Source organism: Notamacropus eugenii, chromosome 4, assembly GCF_028372415.1.
Source record: "Notamacropus eugenii isolate mMacEug1 chromosome 4, mMacEug1.pri_v2, whole genome shotgun sequence".
Classification (NCBI taxonomy): Eukaryota; Metazoa; Chordata; class Mammalia; order Diprotodontia; family Macropodidae; genus Notamacropus; species Notamacropus eugenii.
In genome coordinates this window covers 67,292,961-67,309,386 of record NC_092875.1, presented here as the reverse complement: position 1 = coordinate 67,309,386, position 16,426 = coordinate 67,292,961, and the positions used below count along the sequence as shown (strand labels likewise).

Here is a 16,426-nt window from a genome sequence, read left to right as displayed (position 1 = left end):
CCTTTACCTAAACCTCTGTTTAAGGTTAAAGATGATGATAATGCATTGTGATCCATCAACTCTTTTGCATATTACTGTTTTCAGGCCTTTGAAGGATATATGCATTAGAGCACCTTAAAGATCTAGCAAGATACTATATCTATATATTCATTTGATCCTCACAGCAACTCTGTGACAAAGGTACCATCATTACCCACATTTTATAGATGACAAAACTAAGACAGAAGTTCAGTGACTTGTCCAGGATCAAAGAGTTTGTAAGTGTCTGGGGCCAGATTCAAAGTCATGACACCTAACCTGATAAACTATAAATCATTGTTTGGAGAATATAGGATGATTGTAAAGGTTATAACTGACAGAAATGTGACATTTTTAAAATTCCAGATCCTAAGACAGGGATGGGCTACAAAGATGCTTTGATCTGAGACATTAGGAGCCAGAGAAAATGCTACAGACAGATAAAGGCAGAAGAGAAGAGGATGCTGAAGGAAAGAGGACTCTAGGGACAGGAGACACAGAATTCAAAAGTGGATTGATGGGTGGGTTCTGCAGCAATTTTGTTAGAAGCTGTACTGATTGGAAGAAAGGCATTGCTTTCCTGACAGCCGATTGACTTAAAAGTTTGTCGGCTCCACAGCTGCTGGAATCTGATTGGATGAAAACAAAATCCACCGCAACTCGGAGCAATACCTGGGCATATTGCTCTCTAGCACTATCTACAGTCCAAGACAGGGAAATAATCTTGAGGCCCTTGTGTTTCCCATTACTGTCCTCTGCAGGTTTAAGAAAGCAGGGAGGCTAAGCGAAAGGACAGGATTTTCAATACAAGTTGACTATTGTTTTTAAAAAGATGATCGTTATTTCTATTGGAATCATTAAAGAAACTTTGCCATTTGCTAAAGGTAATCTAGCCCATTTGTTTCCCTCTTTGGGGACGGGGGAGGTGCCAAACATTGTCTATTTACATACCTATTTATAATACAAATACTAACCAACAAGATCTATGTTGTAATCTAAGGAAGATACAGTCTTTATCCACTTGGTTTTCCCTGAGTGGATGGTTAGGTCATGCTCTTCTGGGTGGTTACCGATCTCTTCTAAGAGGCTCTACAATGTTCCTGAGTGAGCATTGTTCATGTAATGAGTGAATCTTATGGACTGTTTTAGAATAATGTTGTTAAATATAGATAATAAAGTTGTCAAAATATATCTTCATCAACAGGTTCATGACCTCCAGGTGAAGATTCCAAAGATTAATAAGTTATTGCAACTAGTATGATGTCATCCTCAAATCAGAGCATCTGAAGGACCTCACCATCCACTGTGACTCTACCCTGTATCTCCTCCATCATAGCGCTGAATACCTTTGGTTGTCATGAGTCATCCTGCACTACATTTTATTTGCTATTTATGGTTAGTCACTCCACCAATAAACATTTACGAAGTACCTACTACATATCAGGCACTGTTTGAAATGCTGAGAATACAAAGAAATATAAAAGAGTCCCTTCTTTCAAAGAGTTCACAGTATAGTGGGGGAAACAACAAACAAACAAGATAAAGTGGCAATAGAATGAAGGGGGATCAGGAAAACCTTCCTGAAGAAGGTGGGGTTTTAGCCAGGACTTGAAGGGAGCTAAGGAAGCCACCAGATAGTGATGGGGAGGGAGAGGGTTCCAGGCATGAGGAACAATCAGCAAAAATGCCCAGAGTCAAGAGGCAGGTTGTCTTGTGGGAGGAACAAGGAGGCTAGTATCACTTGGCTGAAGGATTAGAGGTGGTGGGGTCCCCGTAAGTTACAAGAAGACTGGAAAAATCCATGGGTAGATTATGAAGGTTTTGTATTTGATCCTGCATGTAACGGGGAACCACTGGAGTTTATTGACTAGGAGGGTGATATGGTCAGAACCAAGTTTTAGGAAGATCATTGTGATGACTGAGCAAAGCCATCAGCAAGCTGTTGCAATCAGAGGGTCATTGAACCAAGTCAGTCCTCTTGTTACATATTTCAAGAAGTCTTGAATAATTTTGATGTACAGATGGGAGATGTATAGATGTTGTGCAGATGTTGAAGGAGAGCCTTCAAGCTAGTGGTTGGCTATAGGGAATTAAATGTATTTTTGTAAGCAACAAATAATAGGCAGGATAAACTCTTCTATTCCCTGTATCTTTCAATCAGTTATGTGATGGTGAAGATTGAACTGCTAGGGAATACTGTTTGTGGCGCCTAATAATAGCTTTATTGAGAATGTCTTTCATTCCTGTGTAGATGGTTCTCAGGGGGGAGGGGAAAGGGGGAAATGTATAAATGGGAAAGAAGGAACATGCATCTGTATCAATCAATCAATCAGTAAGCATTTATTAAATGCCTGTTACCAGACACAGTGCTAAGTGCTGGGGATACAAGGAAAAAGCAAAAAGAGTCCCTGCTCTCACGAGCTTGCATTCTAATGAAGGAGGCAGAATGTAAATAAAAAGATATCTACGAGAAACATTCAGAGTGAATAGAAGGTTGCCCTGGTGGGAAAGGCACAAGCCACCCATGGACCAGGAAAAACTACCCGCGTAAGGTAGCACTTGATGGGAATCTTGGGAAAAGGGGAAGGGGGAGGAAACCTACTATGAGTCAGGTACCAAGCATCTTATAGATATTTCATCTGATCCTCACAACATCTAGGGAGGTAGGGGTTATTATGATTCTTGTTTTACAATTGAGGAAAATGAATCAGACAGAGGTTAAATGACTGGCCAGGGTTACCCAGCTAGTAAATGTCTGAGGCCAAGGTTCTGACTCTAAGTTCAGCAATTCTTACCCACTTAGAAGAAATCAGAGATTTTGAGATACAAAGGGAAGGAAAGAGAATCTAAGTCTGGGAGAAAGTCTGTTCAAACTCACTGAGTCAGGAAATGGAGAATCCTGGGTGAGGAGCAACAAGTAGGACAATATGGCTCAATAATGTAGTCCCTGGAGCAGAATGAGATGTAAGACAAGAATGATAATAAGATGCCAGGTTATATAGAGCTTTAAACATCAAACTGGGGAATTTCTGCTTGGATCTGAGAGATAGTAGGATACCAGAGTTCATTGAGTAGGGGAGTGGCAGTGACATGGTCAGACCTGCACTTTGGAAAAATCACTTTGGTAACTGAGAAAAGAATAGATTTGGAGTTGGGAGTGATGAGGCAAGGAATCATTTGGAATTTCTTGCAATGGTCCAGGTAGAAAATGGTGAGAAATGGACTAAGTTGGTGTCTATGTACGTGAGAAGAAAGGCTGTGTTGTTGTGTTTGTCCTTCATTCTCAAAGAGGGCCATGACATGAAGATGATGCCATGACTTGCAGTTGACTTTAATTTGAGTGAGGGAGGGCTGTGCAAGGTCACCAGCCTCACTTTCTCCTCCAGAACTATCTGGGTTCAGTGGCCTGATATTCATCAGGACAACTGGAAATGGCCCAGGATGCAATGGGAGGCCCTGGTCCTTTTAGGTTCAGGTCCTAGGTTTTTGAGCAAGATACATACACCCATTCAATGAATAGGCTTCTTTAAGTTGCTAAAGAGATGACCCCTTTAATAAAAAAAAATCAAACTGAGAGGGGAAGACCCTCAGGTTTCCTGATTAAAAGAGAAACAATTACTATTTAGTTATTACATCCACTCTGTGCTAGGTGAGTGGGGACTTGTTGTGCAGTCTATGAGCTCCAGAATGAATTGGGTTTAAGGCTTGATCTTTGAGCAAGAAATGTAGCCAGTAAACCCAGAGGAAAAAAGGCAGCTTTTGGCCATGGAGTTTATCTTCCCCTGGGCAGAACACCAGAGGACAGGAGAGGATAGGAGAGGAGCTGCTACTCACTCATAGGTTGTATTTGTCCTTCATTCTTGAAGTGGACCATGACATCAAGATGATGTCATGACTTGCAGTTGACTTTGATTTGAGTGAGGGAGGGCTGTGCAAGGTCACCAGCCTCACTTCTCCTCCAGAGCCATCTGAATCCAGTGACCAGATATTCATCAGGATGACTGGAGATGGCCCAGGATGAAATGGGAGACCCTGGCCCTTTTAGATTAAGGTCTTATCACATTCTCACTTTGAGTGGGAAGAAAGGGACCTATATGAAAGATATTGTAGAGGTAGAAATGGCAAAATATAATGATGAGCTAGATATGTGGGGAAGTGAGTATAAGGAGTTGGGGATAACCTAGAGGTCATGAGCTTGGGGAACTGGGAACATGGCGGTGCCTTAACAATAAGAGGAAAATTCAGAAGAAAAGACGGTTTGAGCGGGAAAGGTAATGAGTTCAGTTTTGGATAAACTGAGTCTGAGATGCCTCCAGAACATCCAATTCAAAACATCCAAAAGCAGTTGGTGGTACAGGACTGTAACTTAGGAGAGAGACTGGAGTTGGATGTCATCTGCATAGAGATGATCATTGAATCTATGGAAGTCAATGAGATCACAGAGAGAGTGCAGAAAGAAATCAGGGGTCCCAATTCAGGCTCTCAGGAGGACACCCACAGTTAGTGGGCATGACCTGGATGAAGATCCAGCAAAGGAGAAGAGAAGGAGCCATCAGATAGGTAGGAAGAGTACCAGGAAAATCCAAAGAGGAGAGAGTATCCAGGAAGAGACAAAAACCAAAAGCATTAAAGGCAGCAGAAGTCTAGAGGTATGAGGACTGAGAAAAGGTCATTAGGTCTGACAATTAAGAGATCATTGGTTAATTTTGGAGAGAGCAGTTTCACTGAATGATGAGGGCTGAAGGCACACTACAGAAGGTTGAGAAGAGAGTAAGAAGAAAGGGAAAGGAGGCACCAAGTGTAGATGGATTTTTAAAGGATATTAGTTGGGAAGGGGTACCACCTAGTGGGGATTTATTTAAGGTTGAGAGAGAGAGAAAGTGTATTCTTACACAGAAAATAAAGAGCCTTTACCCCTTCTAGGGGTATCACCACACCTTTGAATTCACCTCTGAATTTGTATCAATCATCAAGCACTTACTAAGTCTTACTATGTGCCAGTCTTTATGTTAGGCACAGGGGATACAACAAGCATTTACTAAGCTCCTACTATGTGCCAGTCATTATTTTAGGCACAGGGGATACAAGAAACATTTAAAAATATAAACACATTTACAATAAAAAGACAAATATGAAATAATCCCTATCCTCAAGAAGTCAGTCAGCTGACAAGCATTTATTGAGTACCTACTATGGCTAGGCACTGTGCTAAGCTCAGGAGATAGAAAGGCAAAAAGTAGTCCCTCCCTTCAAAAAAAACCCATGGTCAAATGAGAGAGGCAACAGGCCAACTACTGTGTACATGCAAGGTAAATACAGCGAGAATGGAAGGTATTCTCTGAAAAAAAGAATGAATAATGAGGCGTGGAGGTAAGTTCAGGAAGCTGGGGAAAGTCTCCTTCAGAAAGTGGAATCTAAGTCACATCTTAAAGGAAGCCAGGAGGGAGAGAATTCCAGGCATGGGGCACAGCCAGTGGAAATGCTTAGAGTTGGGAGATGGTGCCTCCTTTGTGAGAAATAGCAAGAAAGCCAGTGTGGCTGGATCTTAGAGTATGAAAAGGGGAATAAAGTGTAAGAAGACAGGAAATGTAGAAAAGAACAAGACTGTAAAAGGCTTTAATTGCCAAACAAAACATTTTATATTTGATACTGAAGAAAATAGGGGGCCAATAGGGTTGATTAGAGGTTGATATGGCTAGGCTTATACTTTAGAAAAGTCAATTTGGTTGTCATGTGTTGTGTGTTTGTCCTTTGTTCTTGAAGAGGACCATGACATCAGGAAGGTGATGCCATGACTAGCAAGTGAATTGGATTTAAGTGAGGGAGGGCTGTGCAAAATCACCAGCCTCACTTTCTCTTCCGAGGCCATCTGGGTCCAGTGGCCAGATATAAATCATGATGACTAGACATGGCTCTGGCTTGTTATATGAAGGACAGGTTGAAGTGGGAGAGGGCAGGCAGATCAGCCAGCAGACTATTGCAATAGTCCAAGCATGAAGTGATAAAGGTCTGTACTAGAGTGCTAGTGGCATCAGAGTAGAAAAGGGGACATATATGATTATGAGATGATATGAATGTAAAATCAACAGACTCTGGCAACAGATTGAAATGGGGGAGATGAGGTAGTGAGCCAGCCAATCAATAAACGTTTATGAAATGCCTACTCCCAGCCAGGCATAGTGCTTAGACCTGTAGGTACAAAGAAAGACAAAAACATGCTCCCTCTCCTCAAAGACCTCACAGTCCAGTGGGGGAGAAGAGTACATACAAACAACTTTATGTAAACAAAATGTAGACAGAATTCATTGGAAATAACACAAAGAGGACACTAGCATTAAGGAGGACTGGGAAAGGCTCCTTAAAGAAGATGAAAGTAAGAATAAGGATTCCATTTTGAGAGCCTGGGAGTATGGGAGTATTTGTAGGACAGTAAAAAAGGAAACTTGGAAGGGAGGGACGGTTTCAGGGGAAAGATTGTGAGTTCTGTTTTGGACACGCTGGGTTTGAGTTGCCTAGGGAACATCCAGTAAGAGATGTCTAAAGGGTAGCAGATGAGCCAAGATTAGGGATTAGAGCTGGATGTACAGATCTGGGCATCCTCGACAAAGAGATGACCTTTGAAATTTCACAGAATTCAGTTATTGGTCATATGGTTTTCGTTCCTTCCACTTGCAAAATTATTGTCATCGAGTATATCAGTTTCCAGAATCTGCCTCTTTGCAGAGGTAGAAGACTACGGAGGACTATGGAGGTGGAACATCACATCTAATGTCAGACATTTTTGATATGTTGGTTAGTTTTACTGACCATTTTCCCACTCTTTTTAATCCTTTGCTTTAAGGAATGGCTCTTTAGGAGGGAGAAAGAGGAATATATTGGGAACTGAGGGTGATAGATAAACAAAAGATAAATCATAGATAAAATAGATGCAAAATTGATGTATTTAATTTTTATTTGTTTTTTAATTTATTTTTTATTTGTTTCATATATGAATATATTGTGTTTATTTAATTTATTTTTTAAAGAAATGTATTGGGGAAAACTGTAGCTCCTTACAATTTTTTCACTGGTAGAATATGTCTCAAAGCTATTCCCCTTGACAGTGGTCAAGTTATTAAGAGATAAAAGAACTCTGTTAGGATTATTCAGTCTGACAGTTTATCCTGCTCACTTTATTTTCAGCACTTTATTATAATTTCACTATTTTGCTTTATAAACTGCTAAGAAGATGTTCATGTTTCCAAAAGTGTGATGACACTCATCACAACCCAAAGGAAGTTTGGGTTGCTTTTTTTTTCAGAAGAGCCCTAGATAAATGCATCTGATACAGTAAAAGGAGATAACCAAAGCTGTACCATTCCATCTTACCAGACCTCCCCTTACTTGGCCAATCATAGCCTATAATCCTGAGCCCTAGAAAATGGAAATATTATTGACATAGAACAGAGAAGGGAATTTTTTCAGGATAAAAGAAAAAACTGGTGAGCCATCTTGGATACCCAATATGGCCATCACCACAAGCCTTTCTTAGTGCCACCTCTAAGACATCACTACCCACCTTTGGTGCTATAACTTTCCTGAGATCTCTGAAACACCTGGCCAATCTGGATCAGAAAAGAAGCTATAAAACATTTCAGATGTCAGGAATGAGTTTTTCTATGTGATCATTCAAGTCTTCTCCCATTTTGGCCAGTCACTAGCTTCTACCCTTGGAAATGGTTCCAGTCCACAATTATTCCATTTGGGATTGCTTGTCTGCTACTCCTTTCTAGTCTTTCCATGAAGACAGTCCACCATTCTGTCCTCCATGGATGACTGCAGGGGATTTGGGGTAGGCAAGGAGTAGTTATCACACAGTGTTATCACCAAATGTTACTGCTATGGCATTTGAAACACTATCTGTGCCTGGGAAAGGGCCGAGACTTGAACTTGTAATAGAGATACAAACAGCTGGCTGAGAATTTAGGGAGCACTATTGCTAGGATTTATTGCAGAATGCCTGGGTTGTCCTAGTTATGAGTCACAGGGTGTAAATTTACAAGACTTGAGTTTGTGACGTGAGTAGGTTGCTGTGTGGTGGGCAATTTAGCTATGGCATCTAGCTGGATAATTAACAGAGTAACATACTGTCTTTCTGTAGGCTAAAGGAAGGCATTGCTCGAGCCAGGCAATCAAAGGGTCTTCATGTGAGGGCCAATGTCACATTTGAAATGTGACACTATAGCACTTATGTCACAGGATAACTTTGACCAAGTGGGAGAGACCACTCCCAAAGTGAGAGTGACTCATAGATAGCTAGAAGCAGTCAAAGGACTTTACCACCCACAAAGTACCTAAGCACTGAGTTAGCACACATGGTTGACCAGAATCAGGAAGGTCACCTTTGACTATGCCTTGTTCAACTCTGATTGTACTGAGATAGTGCTTGGCCCATATATTTCATAGCTGGTCTGCAAGCTGATATTTGTTTGTCTAAGCTAAACTTTTATCAGTCTTTCCTTGTATCCTTCCTGTGTTTGGTCACTCCCACTCCCCCGCCCCCAAACACAATGAAGTCCTCTAGGTATACTAATACTTCCACATAATTCATGTCTCCCCTTCCTCCCCCTGGTCCTTCTTCCTTTGCCCCTGGGTGGCATGTTGGCTATTGGGAGGATTAAAAGGGGGACATTAGACTAAGCAGTCTATAGAGTATTTCTTACTAGTTCCTGCATTGATTTCTTTATATGATAAATCATGTATGATCATATTATAGATTGCTTGGGTTATATTAAAAATAGAAAGAGTCAGTTGGGTTTAAGGAAATTTCCCAGACAAAAGGAGATGGGGGCTAAATCTATATCATTTTTATCATTTTCATATCTTAGAGCAATATTCCATCTGTCTTTTTCCATGCCTCTAGATTACTATTGAGTAGAAGACTAGCACTGGGCCATGAGCCACAGGATCCTGAGAGCAGTAAGATAGGGGAATAGAATGACAGGTAGGTGCCCTCTGGTAAGCAAGAAAAATACATTACTTTTGGGGAAGCCAGTGAATGGACATACAAAACCATTTGGGCTATGGCTTGAAGGCAGTGCCACCTAGTGGCCAAACTTTATTCTGCATGGCTTTGCTGGTTAAATAATGAATTGGTTGACTGGTTTATTGATTAATTAGTAAGGCAAAAGCCTGCTTTTTTGCAGGCTCGCAGAAAGCAGGACATTGGCCGAATGTGGGCTGCTATTACTACTACATTACCTTGAAAGTCATCTGGGACCCCTGACCAAGTGCACAGTCAACCTGAGCCATTCTAACAATCATCCTCCATTATCTTATACGCTCTCATCCCTTTTCTCAAAGTCTCCCCCAGTGACTCATTAGTCTGCTCTCAGACTATTCTCCCATCTTACTGCTCCCAGGGTCCTGTGGGTCATGGCCCAGTGGTTGGAGCAGTTAGTCTGGGTTGGCTTTTTAAAATTTTATTTTACTGATGTGTTTTGTTTTTTACACTGAAATTCTCCACCACCATGCCATCAAATCCTTCCTTATAATGAAGATAGTCCAGCAAAACCATCTAGCAGGTAACCATGTCTGACAATGTATACAGCTTTCTGCATCCATAATCCCCCATCTCTCCCAACAAGTGGTAAGTGTGTTTCATAATATCCTAACAACCAAGATTTGACTGAAGGCTATTTTGGCAGGACCCATGCTCTGGCTGAACCTACCAGTTTGGAAAGGCTCTGAGCATCAGTCTAACAATGACTTTTGCTTGTCCTCTGAGGATCCATATCTCCAAGGAGAAGTTTGTCTCCACTTTGCAATTTTCCCAACTACCTTCTAACGTTTAGAGGGTTGAGACCTGCATTGAAGGAGGGAGCTCCCACAGTAATCAAGAATCCAGCTCACCACATTTGGCTGGCAGACTCTTTCTAGCCCCACCTTCCACCTCAGTTTAGCATGGAATAAAAGATCAAAGAGTCTAGAGGTCAGAAGACCTAGAATTAAGTCCTGACTGTACCACTGACTTGCTGTGTGACTTTGAGCCAATGACCTTCCTTCTCTGAACTTCAGTTTCCTCCTCTCTACAAAGAAGGGGAGGGACTGGGAAACTTTTGAGGATCCTTCCACTACTGAGTCAATTTTCTCACCTCCAACTTCTCCTGACTCAAACCTGAGCCCTTGAAGGAAGGAACCAGGAGCCAGGTTTCTTAACTCCCACCTCAGGGTTCTTTCAGGTACCTTTCAGCTTGGAAATTCAATGGGAAGATGAACTCTTTCAACTTCTCAATGCACCTGGGGTGGGCTCACGCCTATCTTCCTATAAATTACTTTATAGTCCAGTCATCAATGGTTCAAAACTTGGGTGCGCCAGACTTGAAAGAGCAAGAGGGGTAGTTTTCACAGAAAAACAAGCCATTTGGGAGTATGGAGACCCTCAAGGAAAGCAGACCTGGGTATGAGGCCATACTGCAGGGCTTTGGTCAATCAGAGATCAGCCTAAGAGCCTTGGGAATGTGTCAAGATGGGAATGGAATCCAGAAAGGATATAAGGCACAACGACCGGAATGAGGAGGTGGGAGAGGGACATCCAAGGGGAAGTCAGATGGGTACAAAAAAGGAAGTAGGAGGTGATCACAGGAAGAATGACGTGAGAGGACAGAGAAGTCCCACGGAGCAAGGCCCCTAACACTCCTACATTCACACCTAAGACAATGGGCTCAGAGGAAGCTGAGGAAGGCAGGACAGCTTGGAGGGCCATAGGACCCAATTTGAGGGTCAGTGAGGCTCTGCCAAGGGGAAAGGGGAGCTTCTCTGACCCCTGGCTGATAGTCAGCAACCTTCCTGCTTTATATGCTGAGGCTTTTCTAACTGAAACGAAGAAACACACCAGGGAAATCTACAGCCAAACGTCAAGGCCCAGAGTCTGTGTGACCTTGGCAGGCTGAGAAGGAAGCCAGGCTCTTGCACTCTGATTACAGCTCAAAACAATGGCAAAGAATTAACAGATTTGGAACTATGTCCAAAAGGCTATAAAACTTTTGACCCAGCAATACCACTACTAGGTCTGTGTCCCAAAGAGATAAAGGAAAAGGACGTATATGTACAAAAATATTTATAGTAGTTCTCTTAGTAGCAGTAGAGAATTGGAAATTGAAAGGATGCCCATCAACTGGAAAATGATTGAACAAGTTGTTTTATATGATTGCGATGGAATACTATTGTGTTGTAAGAAATGATGAACAGCAAACCTGAAAAGATTTATATGAACTGATGCAAAGTGAAGTGAAGAGAAACCAAGAAAACATTGTACACAGCAGTGTTGTATAGTGACATACTGTGAATGACTTAGTTATTCTCAGCAATGCAAAGATCTAAGATAGATTGGAAGGATTTATGATGAAAAATACCATCCACTCACCCCCAAAAAAACTGATGGAGTCTAAATGCAGATCAAAACATATTTTAAAAAAAACAACTTTATTTTTCTTGTTGGTTTGGTTTTTTGGTCTGTGCTTTCTTCCACAACATGAATAATATGGAAAAGTGTTTTTCATGACTGCACGTGTATAATCTATATCAAATGGATTACTTTCTCAAGGTGGGAAGGGGAAAGAGGGAGAGCTAGAATTAGGAACTCAAAGTTTTAAATAAATGTTTAAAAAGTGTTTTTACATGGAATTGGAGAAAATTTAAAAACTAAAAAAGAAAAAAACAACAACAACAAAAAAGAATTTTCAGGATGGGGCAGGGGAAGGATTTCCTGATGCCTCAAAACCTGGGTGAAGCTCTCTCTTCTCTGAGTATCACATTCACAATGGGGTCTAGTCCTACCTTATCGCTAATTGGCTGTTTGGTCTTGGTCAAGTCATTGCACAGGGCTAGAGAATTGAACCTGGAGTCAAGAAGACCTGTGTTCCAATCTTCTTACACCTGATTTCCTGCCATGTGTTCTTTGATCCAATGACACCAGTTTCTTGGCCATTCCTTGAACAAGACACTTAGCTCCAGGCATTCTCTCTGCTTGTCCCCCATGCCTAGAACACTCTCTCTCCTTAATTCTAGCTACTGATCCCCCCTGGCTCCCTTGAAGCCTCAATTAAAATCCTATCTTTTACTAGAAGCCTCTTAATTTAAATGTCTTCTCTCTGTTAATTATTTCCTGTTTATCCTCTATGTAACTTGTTTTGTATATATTTGTTTGCACGTTGTCTCCCTCATTCAATTTTTTAGTGTCCCCAACACTTAGCAATGTGCTTGGCACATAGTGGGCACTTAATGTTTATTGACTGAATGATTGATTGGTTCAAATTCTCTCTGTCACTTAGCTGTTCTCTTGGAACCTCAATTTCCTCATCTATAAAATGGCAATAATACTGACTTTGTGGGGTTGTTGACATTGATATCCCTGTTGTAGATTTGGAACTGAAAGGGACCTTAGAGGTCATTTAATCCAATCCTCTCACTTTACAGATGGGGAAACTGAGGCCCAGAGAGGTTATATTACTTATCCAAGGTCACTTAGGTGACTGCACTGATCTCACCATCCTCCCAACTATGGAAAACCTCAAGCTCTCAGGCTGTGGAGCTGACTTTGGGAAAGAGAAGTGGGAGGGGATCACAGCCCCAGATGGAAGAAAAAAGGAGCCAGGAGCTCAGGGACTCAGGTGACTGGTCAAGAAGAACCAAGGGATTAAGCTACACTGGCTGGAGACATACATGTAGAGAGCCTAGGTACCTGGTAAGCTAGTGTGAGGCTGTAACCAGTAACCCTGGAGCAACTAGCTTCTATCCAAGGGCCTGTGAAAGAGCCCAGGACTGTGGCCCACTGCCTCCAGGTGTACCACTCACAGGAGCAACTGAAGATGTCACTCCTGGAAGGGATGAGGGGCCACAGTAGGAGGAGGGATGCCCTTCTAAGAGGTGTCCTTAGGCCTAGAGTAGAAATTGGGCCCAAGCCAGCCTTTACAAGAGTGGTAACAGATCAGTGGGTCTTTCTGCTTCCAACGTTCTTGAATGATATCATAGATAACTGGATTGCAAGTCAGAAGAAACTTGGATTCAAATTCCAAAGGTTTGAATCTGAATAAATTACTTAATCTCAGGTTTTCCCTAACAGAGATTCTCACTTTCATGTGCTGCATATGAAATATGATACAGAGTCAAGTTAGAGTGTGTCTCTGGCTGATCAGACCACTAAGAGCTCAGAATACTCCACCATAGGTCAGGCACAAATAGTCCATGTGAATATTTGGGGTAGATTCTCTAAATTTGCCCACCTCGAGTTTCTTTTAAGCTGCTTCAGCTCTTTTTTGCTCTTAGAGCCCACCACCTTCTCTGATGAGGATGAGCCATGCTGAGTAGTCAGGGGGCAGTGTCTCTCACATCACACAATCAATTCCAAATTTATTAAGAGAAACTTTGAGAGTGTCCTGTATCACTTCTTCTGACCATCAAGTGATCATTTGCCCTGTGTAAGCTCTCCATAAAATAGTCTTTTTAGCAAACGTACATCTTGCATTTGAACATGGCCAGCCCATCAGAGCTGTGCTCTCTGCAGTAGAGTTTGAATGCTTGGCAGTTTAGTTCAAGAAAGGACCTCAGTGTCTGATACCTTATCCTGCCTACGTTGTATGTGGAGATGCTCATTTTATTTGAGGTGTGTTAAGTTCAGAATAAAATAAAACCTAAGCCTCAGTTTCCTCATTTGTAAAATGGGAATAATGCTATTTATTGCATCTCATTGTTGTGGAGGGTCTCATGAAAATGATAGCTAGCCTGGAATCATATATTTCTATCTGGAAGGAATCTCAGAAACCTTTCTGTCCAACTCCATTTTACAGATGAGGAAACTGAGGCCCACAGAGGAAAAAAGTGATTTCTCAAAATTATATAGGCAGGAGATCTGGGATTTGAACCCAGGTCCTCCAGCTCCAAATGGAGATGTCATTCTGCTAAGAAGTTCATACCACAAGGTCCTATCTCCCAGTACCACCAGAGAAAAAGTTGGGTGTCCAATTCTATTTATCCTTACCAAAGTCTTAGGGGCCCCTCACTTCTCTACACTCTGATCTGCAACCATCTGTTGGATTCTCTAGGCTCCCAAGGAAGTTAGAAAATTGTGTGATTCTAGAGCAATCTGACTGAGAAATGCCAGGCACGACCTAACACAGAGGAAGACTCCACCTTGGTCCCTGAAAAAGCCCCTTAGTTAATCTCCTGCCTCCACCTTCTCCTCTCTCCAAACCATTCTAGAAAGAGTGGCCAAAGTGATGTTCTGGAAGTCCAGGAATGTGTGACCTTGTGGCTCACCTTTGTCCCCCCTCCTTACCTCACACCATAGGGACACCTTTCCCAACTATCTCTGCTTTTGCTCCAAGGAAGGGATAACTCCTTCTCCAAGCTAAGGAGCATTCATTCTCGAACCATCCCCTCCCAGTTTCTCTAGCACCTTGTCCCCTTTATCATCTCAATTCTCTTATGTTTGATCTCTCTCACCTTTTTCCTGCTGTAGAAAACATGTCAATATCACTCCCATCCTTAAAAAAAAACCCTCTCTTGGTTCAATCATCCATGCCAACTATTGTCTTATATCTCTCCTCTTCTTGAGGAGAGATTTTATATTACATAATATATAATTATATATTATATTATATACAGTTATATAGTCTTATCTATATACCTAATTAGCACTTTAGGGACTACTTTTTTCTTTTCTTTCCTTTATTTTTTTGTCTTTGTATCGCCAGCACCAAACATAGTACCTGGTACACAGTTGGTGCTTAATAAAAGTTTGCTGAATTATATTGCACCAAGAGGCTGCCGACAGATCTAAGAGGCGGACGTTCTTCTTCCCACTGGCTCTGGTTGCACCCCCTCCCCTAGGCGGAGGAGGTGAGGATGGGGCACAAAGTCCTCCCAGTATCTACTGTTGAGGAAGCCTCTGGCCTTGGTGCCTTCACCCTGCCCCCACAGTCAGCCCACGAAACCCGATTCACAGGTCGCACTCACGCCCGGCTCTCTTTCCCTTTTTAGAGCCCAAGCTCAGCCAAGGGGGAGGGGTGGCTTCCGGTTTGGTCAGCTCTCCTCTGCGGTAGGAAGGGGGCGAGAGAAGCTCTGGTGATCAGAATTGAACCCTGGGGAAAGGAGGAAGGGAAGTGGAGCGGGGGCGGGGAGTCATTTCAGCCCATACCGAATTTCTTTGTTACATTTTCGGAGCTGCCCAGATTCTCCTTAGTTCCCGGCTGCCAGGAGTCTTGGGCTCAGTCAGCTGGATGGTTCATTCGCATAAAGTCCATTCAGATCTAGGTGCTGGTCTTAGGTCCCTAGGCCCGGTTTCCCGGTCGGGTGAGATCAGCACCCTGCCACCACATATTCATCCTCATCCTCCGCCTCAGGATGAGAGGATACTCGAGGATCCGGGATGCAAGTCAGGTTATCCACGTTGCCGTAGATGGGATGCTCAGATCCGTAGTTGTCATAGTTCATGTAGACGGCCTCAGAATCCGGCAAAGCCTCTCTGCTTGGAGGAGGAGAGACAAGCCAGATGTTAGGAAAGTGTTGGGGTGGGCTGGGCTGGGGGAAAGCCAGAGAGGAAATGAAACATTCTCCACTTTCTGTGGATTGCAGATTTGGAGCTGGAAGAAGGGACCTTGTGATATTCAGTCGTTTTCATTGATGTCCAGCACTTCCTGACCCCATTCATGACCCTCTTTGTGATCCCATTTGGAGTTTACTGGGCAGAGATACGGGAGTGGTTTGTCATTTTCTTCTCGAGTTTATTTTACAGATGAGGAAACTGAGGCAAACAGAGTTAAGTGATTTGCCAGGGTCACATAGCTAGGAAGTGTCTAAGGCCATATTTGAACTCAGGCCCTCAAAGGCCATTTAATCCAACCCCTTCCTTTTACAAATGAGGAAACTAAGGTTCTTCTAAGTGACATACACAAGGTGACTTAGCTAGTACAGAAGTAGGATTCAAACCTGGGTCTTCTGGGCTTCTAGTCAAGCATTTTGTCTATTATACCATCCCACCTGGCCAATGTTTGAGGGAGCTGAACAAGCCAGTTCTGGGCTGACCTCTTCCCTCTTCCAAAAAGTCACTGGACTCAACTGGGACCCTCCCAGGACCCCTCTGCCACTTGTACTATTGCCCTGGAAGAGTTGGGAGTGGGGATTGCCTGAATAAAACCCCAGAAACCTTGGGCAAGTCACCTATGTTCTCCAACCCTGTTTCTTCAACTAAAAATGAAGGGATTGGAGAACAACCTCTGAAGTACCTTCCAGAATGATATCTATGATCATCTAGAAGGAACCTTCCAACAGCAGGTCAGAACCAGGTCCTGGCTAAGGGTGATCTCAGGTTTTGTTAGGAGGCATAATGTGGAAGCGGGAGGCGCAAACCCGGCTGTTCTCTGTACTCAGC

The 16,426-nt window shown here is 42.6% G+C and overlaps 1 protein-coding gene across 2 annotated transcripts in view; it reads right to left on the bottom strand.

The window, feature by feature from the left end:
* Nucleotides 1-14,705: 14,705 nt before the first annotated feature.
* The window catches only part of LOC140499780 (uncharacterized), a 38,079-nt gene continuing 36,358 nt past the window's right edge, over nt 14,706-16,426 (bottom strand). Inside the window, exon 6 of one of the 2 annotated variants that reach the window (XM_072601648.1) lies at nt 14,706-15,520. In XM_072601648.1, the coding sequence (XP_072457749.1) occupies nt 15,355-15,520 (166 nt within the window). In that variant the 3' untranslated portion in view covers nt 14,706-15,354. The remainder of the gene's footprint in view (nt 15,521-16,426) is intronic. The other variant, XM_072601647.1, reaches the window with a different exon arrangement.